Source organism: Palaemon carinicauda, chromosome 10 (genome assembly GCF_036898095.1).
Source record: "Palaemon carinicauda isolate YSFRI2023 chromosome 10, ASM3689809v2, whole genome shotgun sequence".
Taxonomy (NCBI): Eukaryota; Metazoa; Arthropoda; class Malacostraca; order Decapoda; family Palaemonidae; genus Palaemon; species Palaemon carinicauda.
The window spans coordinates 154,858,079-154,868,810 of NC_090734.1; the positions used below are offsets into that span (position 1 = coordinate 154,858,079).

At 42.1% G+C, this 10,732-nt stretch overlaps 1 protein-coding gene across 1 annotated transcript in view; it reads left to right on the top strand.

The window, feature by feature from the left end:
* Positions 1-10,732, top strand: part of LOC137648889 (replication factor C subunit 4) — a 72,763-nt gene that overhangs the window by 40,300 nt on the left and 21,731 nt on the right. The window contains exons 7-9 of the mRNA XM_068382065.1: positions 860-1,054; positions 1,770-1,885; positions 3,007-3,090. Of these exons, the coding sequence (XP_068238166.1) occupies positions 860-1,054; positions 1,770-1,885; positions 3,007-3,090 (395 nt within the window). The remainder of the gene's footprint in view (positions 1-859; positions 1,055-1,769; positions 1,886-3,006; positions 3,091-10,732) is intronic.

The following is a 10,732-nucleotide window of genomic DNA, read 5'->3' on the forward strand; positions in this document are numbered from 1 at the left end:
TTTACCTCGGGAAGTTTCTGAGATGCTTCGGTGACTCCAATAACATGGTCTTCTGATTCAGCAATTGGAGCACTGATAATGAGATCTGATATAATATTCAGACATAGGGGACACATATTTGTTCCGTCATATACTTTGGCTCACCCTGAAACTCTACTCTAAAGCCATATTACCAGTGGGACTTTGGATCCCAAGAAACACAAGAGAGAGAGAGAGAGACGAACTTGAAGTCCTCCAGATGGTTCTTTAGGCCTTTACAAGGAACTTTTCTGGTAAAGAAGTTGATTTCTTTTTTCCGTTTCTCACTGGGCTATTTTTCCCTGTTGGTGCCTTTGGGCTTGTAGCATCTTGCTTTTCTAACTAGAGTTATAGCTTAACTTGTAATAATAATAATAATAATAATAATAAGGATAAATCTCCTATTAAGGGACACTGGTTTCTATTGTTGTTAAAACAATTCACAAATTTTAAATTAAGTTGTATTTTTCCTTTAAGCTTCACTACCCACCTCAACTATCCCACAAATCCTAACCTGAAAGTCAGTTGGGTTCAATGGCCTATTGGGTTAAAAGGGCATCCCCACCACCCAGAAGTAACTATCATTAACTTCATTGAAGTCTCTCTCCCATTAAAGAACACACAGTAGGCCTGTATGCATACATATACCAAGGCACTTCCAATTTTGAGGGGTAGCTGACATCAAACAAATGAAACAATAAAAGGGGACCTTTCCTCTCTACGTTCCTCCCAGCCTGATAAGGGACTGTATAGTTAGGAAAAATACAAATTACTTTTAAACTGTGATATTGTAAGATACCGGATGTCTAAAACTTGAAACGTAATGGATTGTATCTTCTAGGTCGAGAAATTTTGATCAAGAGGTTGTCATACATATGCGAAGAAGAAAATGTCCTGTATGAAGATGGCGTCCTAGAGTCGTTGATTGAAACCAGCGGCGGTGACTTACGACGGGCCATCACTACCGTTCAGTCGACATCGCGAGTTAGAGGAAAGGATGAAAAGATAACAAAACAGGATGTTTATGAGGTTACAGGTAATGATTTAATTGGTTTCATGTAAAATATTTAATTGTTTTGTGCAGTCAGAATTTTGGTGTGGGATTACTTTTTGAAATGTTTTAGGGGAAAAATATTTCAAGGTTCTTTGCACTGTCTTTTAAGCCCAGTTTACACGATCGATCGGTTCGTCCAACCTTGTTGACGAACCTGCTTGTCAAACTATCAAAGAGGTGGAGTCAGCCACAAATGCATAAGGTGTGTGGACAATGAAGCCCTGCCCACAAAAGTCGGGCAAGAACAGACTTTCTTTGAACTGTTCGATGAGCGTGTTTGACAAGCAAATACCCTGATCACACGTTTGAATATCACTTCAAACACTTGTCTGTCGAACTGTGTACCCACCTTTAGTCATCTTTACCTTATTTCCCTCTTCCATATTGCTGTCTAACCTCTTTGAAATTTTATATGATAGTGCATCTACAGGGTTTTCCCCCATTACACTTGTGATTTGATTGGTCTCTCAGACCCCAGTGCCAGGCTGTATAACCCTAGTTCATAAATGCAATCCAACATCAATACTTGGTGGGCCCTTTGTTCTATGTCCGCTCATTTCTATCAAATCATAGTAGATCTTCCAAAATTTATGGCCCTTTATATGAAATATTCGTTATATAATTTGTTTAATTTTTTGTGGTTATACAAATCCTATATATAGATTATGAATTATTTATTAATTTTTTTGTAATTTAGGTGTTGTTCCTGAATCGTGGCTAAGTGAACTGGAGGTCGTATGTGCAACCGATTCTTACGAGAAGCTTAGTGAGTTTTTGACTAAAATGATGGCAGAGGGTTATGCCGGAAGTCAGGTGAGTCTGGACTTTTATTAGAGTTTGAAGGCTACTTTTTATTGGCTTTCATTTAAAATGCCTTGGCATTGAAGTGTGAATTCATAGAGGTTTATTTGAAGCATTCCATTTAATACTCTAGAATTTAATTCCATTTGATGCTGTTAAGAATTTAATCTAGTGTCTAGATAACTTATTAATTACTTATTTAATGATCCATTTAATGCTCTCTGGAATTTAATTCCATTTAATGCGATTGAAAATTTAATCTAGTGTCCAGATATTTTCTTGTTGTTTATTTAATGACTGGTTAATTTTTTTAATGTTCATGACATTTATTGTTTCTAGTTAGTGATGGCTTTCATCTTTTTTTGTGCTTAACTATATTTTGATAAAAATCTCCATGGATGAAATTTCAGCCACTGGTCCTTTGAACTCGGTATTCAATTTTTAAGTTTATTTTTTTTAGAACTTTTTTACAGTTTTTTCATTAGTAACTTTGCAATGTTTACTCTTCTGCCTCTTTTTTTTTAAGTTTTAGGTCACTTCTGACACATTTCTTAGGTATAAAAGTAAAAACATAATATATGCCACACAATCATTACGACTTCGACCAGCTTGATGAAATCCATCACCCTTGATTCTCATGTCATCCTTTATGCAAGGTGAACTGCCAAAGGCTCAGTTTCATCTTGCAATTGCATTGTTTGTTGATTTCTTTAAAGACAGTAGATTCACTGAATGCTTGCTTTGATTATCAGTGTTTCACAAAGCCATTGTTTTGCAGAATCCATTTAATTACCCAGTTATTATCAATGCTTCTGCATACAAAGCTATAATTTCACTTATATTTATGTTTTACCTGAATAGATTATAGATCTATCCATTACTTGTGGGTAAAATCACTATAGAACTCTTAATACGATGCCAAGGAAACGGATGTCATTCAATATAAATGATAGGAATTTTCATTTGTATAGCTGCTTAATAGTTTATTGCATACTTTTATATTACAATACATATTTATTGCCTATTTTCAATTACTCTATCCAGTAATTTAATGTTTTTTCTTGATTACTTCCAAGTTCTCGTTATTTATTAGCGACCCTTATTGTAAAACCAACTTTTTATTTTCTTCGCAGATATTATCTCAAGTACATGACCAAATTATTGAAAATGATAGGTTAAGTGATTCTGCAAAGGCTGTTATATTGGATAAACTAGCGGTAAGTTGACCATTTTTTGCTTTATAATGATTACTTCAGTTTGAAATATTTCCTCGAACAAAAAATGGTTGTTCCGATATGAACTTAAACCTTCGTCCTTTAATGAGTATGATTTTAGTGTACATGGAAATTGGCTATGATAATTTATTAACAGGTTTCGGTAGTTTAGTTACAGATGGTTGGCGGGAAGTCCCGCCACCATGACAGTACAGAGAGTAGCCACTTTAATTTCAGCCGCGGAGAGGTACGGCTGTACTTTGTGCTAAAACTAATCTGATTTTCTAATAATCCTTTCTTTTCTCTCGTTCAGTATTTGATTTTGGAGAATCCTCATGCAGCGTGTAGTTCTGTCATGGTAAACCAGGCGCAATTGCGGCCGTAATATCAGCAGACAGGTGGTGGATCTGCACTCTTTATGACTGTTTTGCAGGGGGCATTCCTGATCACAGACGTCTGCTTGTGACAAGTGTAGGGTGGAATTGACGGTGGAGTGATCCAAGTATGAATTTCAGGGTCTTCCCGTAATCCAAAGAATTCTTCAGAGTCTTGCTTCTCACTCTCTCGTGCTTGAGTCTGCTCTTTCAGCTTCCTCCAGAGCTGAATCCACTAGCGGGAATCCTAGGAAGATGACTCCTTCCTGCCTTCGGGATAACTTTCAGGTGATATGGCAATATTGCCTTTCCATAATGAAGGTGATATTTCCCGCCCTAGAGACTATACAGTGAACCCTCGTTTATCGCGGTAGATAGGTTCCAGACGCGGCCGCGATAGGTGAAATTCCGCGAAGTAGTGACATCATATTTACCTATTTATTTAACATGTATATTCGGACTTTTAAAACCTTCCCTTGTACGTAGTACTGTTAACAAACTACCCTTTAATGTACAGAACACTTAATGCATGTACTACAGCACCCTAAACTAAAACAGGCACAAATATTAAAGGCGATTATATATCACGCGTTTCCTAAACACCTTAAAAGCACGATAAAAAATGGCAACCAATGTTTTGTTTACGTTCATCTCTGATCATAATGAAGAAACAAACTCATTTAGTGTACACATATATGTATAGGTTAGTTTTTGCATCGATTATATTGATTATACAGTATGTTGATTTTTTTATTACCAATGTTTTATTTTATTTTTCTTAGGACTTCCAAATCAAATGTTTTTCTTTATGTTGCCGCCTGAAACGACGGGGTCATAAAGTACTGTACGCTCAGTAAACAACTACGCTCAGAACAAACAAGGCATTTAACGCGCATGATGATAGTGATAAATAATGATACAGTACAGTATTTACTGTAAAAGCATTTACAAAATATGTTACCTTACAAATATAATTTACTGTATCTATATAAAATCATACAGTACTGTACAGTACATATTGTACGTAGCAAAGCAGGAAAACAATTTGTGAGAGAGAGAGAGAGAGAGAGAGAGAGAGAGAGAGAGAGAGAGAGAGAGAGAGAGAGAGAGAGAGAGACTCTCTCTCTCTTATTTTTTGTTTGGGTTCCCCCAGGTCCCTCAGTGTGAGGCACCTCGTATATCCACCAGAGAGTTGCTAATACATCTTCCGGTGTATTTTGCATCTTCCAGTCTTGGATGGTCTGGGATGCATCTTAGGTATTTATCGAGCTGATTTTTAAACGCATCTACGCTCACTCCTGATATGTTTCTTAGATGAGCTGGCAGCACATTAAATAGTCGCTGCATTATCGATGCTGGTGCGTAGTGGATTAATGTCCTGTGCGCCTTTCTCAGTTTACCTGGAATGCTTTTTGGCACTATTAATCTACCTCGGCTTGCTCTTTCTGATACTTTAAGCTCCATGATGTTTTCAGTAATTCCTTCTATTTGCTTCCATGCTTGTATTATCATGTAGCGCTCTCCTCTCCTTTCTAGACTGTATAGTTTTAAAAATTGCAGTCTTTCCCAGTAATCAAGGTCCTTAACTTCTTCTATTCTAGCAGTATAGGACCTTTGTACACTCTCTATTTGCGCAATATCCTTTTGGTAGTGTGGGTACCATATCACATTGCAGTACTCGAGTGTACTACGCACATAAGTTTTGTAAAGCATAATCATGTGTTCAGCTTTTCTTGTTTTAAAGTGTCTGAATAGCATTCCCATTTTTGCTTTACATTTAGCCAACAGTGTTGCTATTTGGTTGTTGCATAACATATTCCTATTTAAAATTACACCAAGGTCTTTAATTGCTTCCTTGTTTGTGATTGTCTCATTATTAGGTCCCTTGTATGCATACACCATTCCTTCTCTGTTTCCATAATTTATTGATTCGAATTTATCGGAGTTAAATACCATCCTATTTATCTCCGCCCATTCATATATTTTGTTTAGATCTCTTTGTAGTGAGTTCCTATCTTCATCACAAGTAATTTCTCTACTTATTCTTGTGTCATCGGCGAAACTTCTCACTACGGAGTTTTCAACATCACAGTCTATGTCTGAGATCATAATAACAAATAGCAGTGCAGCTAATACCGTACCTTGGGGCACACCAGATATTACCTGGGCTTCATCTGATTTCTCGTCATTTGCAACCACTATCTGTTTTCTGTTTTGCAGGAATTCTTTTACCCATTTTCCTATCTTTCCCACAATATTATGCTTTCTCATTTTTTTCTTCAATATGTTATGGTCTACCTTGTCAAAGGCTTTTGCAAAATCTAGATAGATCACATCTGTGTCTTTTTCATTTATCATATTATTGTATATGTTTTCATAGTGAGCTATCAGTTGGGTCTGTGTACTTTTTCCAGGTACGAAACCGTGTTGACCCATATTAAACAAATTATTTTTGACCAAATGGTTCATTATTTTCTTTTTTATTACCCTCTCATACACTTTCATAATATGTGATGTTAGACTAACAGGTCTATAATTGCTTGCCTCTAGTCTTGATCCACTTTTGAAGATAGGGGTTATATAAGCTAATTTATGTTTAACATATATCTCGCTCATATCTACACTCTGTCTTAGCAGTATTGCAAGTGGCTTCGCGATAGTGTTTGCAGTTTTTTTTAACAATATCGCTGGAACTCCATCTGGTCCGGCTGCCGATCCATTTTTAATTTCGTTTATAGCCGTGACAATATCTGCTTCATTAATATCTATATCCGTTAGATATTCAACATTTTCTTCTCTCATTTCTGTTTCATTATTCTCATTCGCAATTCTTGGCGTGAACTCACTCTTATATTTTTCTGCTAATATGTTGCATATTTCCTTTTTTTCATTCGTTAGCCGTCCTTCAATTCTTAGAGGGCCTATTTCTATTCTCCTTTTATTCATCTTTTTTGCATAGGAGTAAAGTACTTTGGGGTTTCTTTTTATATTTTGAAGTGTCCTTTCTTCTAAGTCCCTTTTTTCATTTTCTTTCGACTGTATAATCTTTTGTTCTGCATTTTCTATCTTACATTTTATTTCCCTCATTTTCCACACATTTTTTTTTTTGCAAGATTTTTCTTCCACTTTTTAATTTTCTGAAATAAGATCCTTCTGTCTCTTGGTATGCACGTCTTTTGTTTATTGTTTTTTTTCGGTACATATTTTTCAACAATTTTCTCCAGTATTTTGTACAGTATATCCGTATTTACCTGTATACAGTATTATCACTTATAAATACATTTTTCCATTCTTTATTCAGTTCTTCATTTATTTCTGACCATTTTATATTCTTACTGTAAAAGTTATATTTCCATATCCTTCCCAAAGTTTTGTGCTTTTATTAATTCTGTGATCACTTGCTTTGGAATGAACTATCAATTCTATGACATTGTGGTCTGAAATTCCCGTGTTATACACTATTATTTCTTTAACATAATTCACCTCATTCACAAATACTAGATCTAGGACATTTTCCTTTCTTGTTGGAATGTGGTTTATTTGTTGCATATTATGTTCTAATAGCATATCTTGAAGCTTTTCAAATTGCCTCTTATCTTCTGCGCTACTATTACTATCTTTTTTATATGTATACATACAACCACTTTCTTCTATCCGTTCTTTCCAATCCACGAAAGGAAAGTTAAAATCTCCGGATAGGAGTATATTCCAGTCTTTATGGTTTCTACATATATCATCTATTTTTTCTATTATTATGTCAAACTCCTTAGTGTTTGGGGGTCTGTAAACTACAATTTGTTCCGACACAGAGACTTACCTCGAAACACTTTATAGGAGATTACTGGTAACTCCTCTCCGACGACCAGATTTTTACGTAGTTTCCCCCTACTTCCATGTTCTATACTGTCCTGAATAACGGGAAATAACATGACCTGGGGGCATTGCCCAGGCAGGTCGCCCGTCTTTGAGAAGCTCTCTCCAGTAAGTTTTCTGGTCGGTTCGTGAACACACGTGCTTCACGAAGCTCCTCATACTCCGTGCGATTCCCTTTGTGTTTGGTTCCACGTGCTTCCCACGTGATCGGGATCTCAGTGTGTGTTTAGTGCTTTTAGTACGTGCTTTGGATTTCGCTCCCTTGTGCTTCCCTAGTGTTTTAGTGCTTTTCCTTTGTGGCTTGCTTGTGTCTACGGCCCTTTGTGTTGCGTTATGGAACGCGTTCGCCGTTGTCCTGGGCCTAGGGCCGGTAGATCATGCGGGGCTTTTCTGTCTAAGCCCGAGGTTGACCCGCATACGTTGTGTACCTCGTGTAGGGGTAAAGCTTGTTCGCCGTCGGATAAGTGTTCCGAATGTGCCGATTGGCCCGAGGTCCAGTGGATAAAATTCCGTACCAAAAAGAAGAAGGCATCGAAGAAGTCCCCTAGGAAGCCTAGCGTTTCTTCCCCTGCGACTTCAGCAGGAGAAGGGTCAGGTAGGGTACATCCGCCTTCCCCTACCCAAAGTAAGGGGCGAGGTAAGTCCAGGGAGAACATGCAGTTGGCTCCTCTTTCCCAAGAGAGGGAATTTGTGGGCGGTCCTTCGTTGGCCAAGGCAAGTCAGGCGACCGTAAGTGAGTGTAGTGGGGGTCCGGGGGACGTGGCTCTCTCTCATAAGGGCCACGTCTCGTCGGGGGACCCCATGTGGTCTAATAGTGTCCCTTTTTCTTCGTCAGGTTCCTGGGTGGAAGTTCCAGGGGCATCAGCGACGAGTGGTGGCGTCGGCAGGGAGGAGTCCCCGCAAGAAGATCCATTGGCTTGGGACGTGCCGAGGACTCCGATGAGGTCCCCACTGGACATGGAGGAAGGCCTTGGCGAGGCCTTCCCCGGTTTGGCGGGCCCGTCGGGATGGTTGCCGCCGAAGACTTCGCTACAGGAGAGTCTCCCCATTCCTTCTCCGTCAGGGGTACGGCGTAGCCCCAAGAAAACGCAGTCACGTGCTAGGTCACGATACGGGGGTCAGTCTTTCTCGTCAGGACGTGACTCTTCGGATTCGTCAAGCAGTGAACGGAGGAGACGACAGAGGAGGAAACGAGATCGGTCGGTGCGGAGGAACTCCCCTTTGCGGTCTCCCACAAGATCTCGGGACAGGGTGAGTCCCAGTTCCCCTCCTCCCTTAAAGCAGGAGAACAACCCCCCCAGTAGGGACGTGGAAACGAGGTCGGTCTGTGCGGAGGAACTCCCCTTCGCGGTCTCCCACAGGATCTCGGGACAGGATGAGTCCCCGTTCCCCTACACCCAAAAGCAGGAGACCAGTCTCTCCGAAAGGGACGTGGGTGTTCGTCCCAGAGAACAACTTTAAAGTCTTTTCCAAGCCTATTGGTTCGACACATGAGCGGGCAGGAGACAGTCCCCCTAGAAGGACCTCCACGTGCCGCGTCAGGGAATCACCAGATGAGCGAAGGGCTACATCTTGCAGGCCTAAGACCCGTCCTGGAGACGTTTATCACGCCCAGCGCAGGGGGCCGTCGTCTAGGCCGGGGCAGCCTCGACAGGTCTCCCCATCGAGACCCCAGAAGGGGAAGGACACCTCCGTCGAACTATCTCACGGAGGACACCGTTTCACCGAAAAAGGCCACGAAGAGGAGAGGGACGGCGGACGTCGAAGGTAAAGGGAACCGTGGACCCCGCCATCACGGCAGAGACCGAGATCACGATTCGCCCCGTCGGTCGGAAGGAGGGGAGGGCGAGTCGGCGGTGACGGAGGACTCAGCGTACAGGAGAGTCCTTGCCTTAATTAGGGGTTATAACAACCTTATAGAACCCGCCACTCAAGAGGAAGAACGCTGGACTTCAGGCCTGAACAAGTTCATAGCGGTCCCCGCCCAGAAAAAGTCCTCTCTCTCTCTTCCCGAGGCCAGTAACGTGGGGATTGGAAAGACTCACATTGATAAGGTCATATCCCGCAATAGCGACTCCTGCAGGGGTCACAGCTCAGCAAAGCTCCTACAGGGTTTGAAGTCGCAGACGAAATACTACTCTTTAGAAAATAGGCCGACCGGTGCGTGCAAGACCGAGGAAACCATAGACATCCTGTGCCAGGGCATCTCCGACGGGAGGGCATTGACAGCATCTACCTTCTTCTCCCCTTCCGAGTCGGCAATGATGGAGGAGATGTCCAAGGACTTAGTTAATGTGGCCTCCTGGCTGGATTGGTGGGCCACCACCCTAGTAGGCACCCAGATTCCTACAGACTCCATGGAACCTGCAAAACGGGAGGCTCTGAATGAGTTGCTGGGGTCAGGTAGCCGCGCCCTTAAATTCCTGACCTTTCAGTCTTTGGCTCTCTCCGCAAACTGGATTCTCCGGAGAAGAGACGCCCTAGTCAAGAACCTTCCCATTAAGATTCCTGACAGGGAAGCTAAAGCCTTGAAGACCTGCTCCGTCTGGGGGGGGAGCAGCTTATCCGACGAAGAAGGCGGAAGAGGTCGTGGAGAAGTTGGCCAAAAAGAGGGAGCTACCTACCCTGAAGCCACAGACGGCACGCCGCCCCATCTTCAGGAGGCCAGTGACAGAAGCACCCATGGCCGCGCGTACCACACCAACTCAAGGAAGGAGGGAACCCTCGTCAGGACATTGGTCTTCCTCTGTGGTTCCCCCCCGAAGAGGTTCATCTTCTAACCCCCCAACGTATAGGTCTTCTTTCTACTCCTCCAGGAGAGGGAGAACAGGCCGTTCTTCCCGTAGGAGATAAGATGGGAGGCCCCCCTCCCCTGCCCAAGCCTCAGGTAGGGGGATGCCTCAGACTCACTTGGCAAGCATGGAAGCTCCACGGAGCAGATCCGTGGACAGTTACAGTACTAAAGGAGGGCTACAGGATCCCCTTCATGGAAGAGACACCCCCCCTAGTTCCAGCAACGCAGGCAGACTGGTTGGTGCCCAAGGACCTGGCGAAGAGGGCAGCGTTGGACGAAGAAGTCAAGACGTTGCTGCAGAAGGGAGCTTTAGAAACAGTGACATTCCCGGGTCCGGGGGTTCTACAGCCGCCTGTTCCTAGTGGAAAAAGCGACAGGAGGGTGGAGACCTGTAATAGACCTGTCAGCCCTCAACAGGTTTCTCAGGAAAGTGACCTTCAAAATGGACACTCCAAGAACGGTCATGGCGTCCTTGAGAGAGGGCGACTTTATGATTTCTATAGACCTCAAGGACGTCTACTTCCAAGTGCCCATTCATCCGTCAAGCAGGAAGTTTCTCCGGGTCAAGTGGGGTACCCAGGTGTTACAATTCAAGGCCCTATGC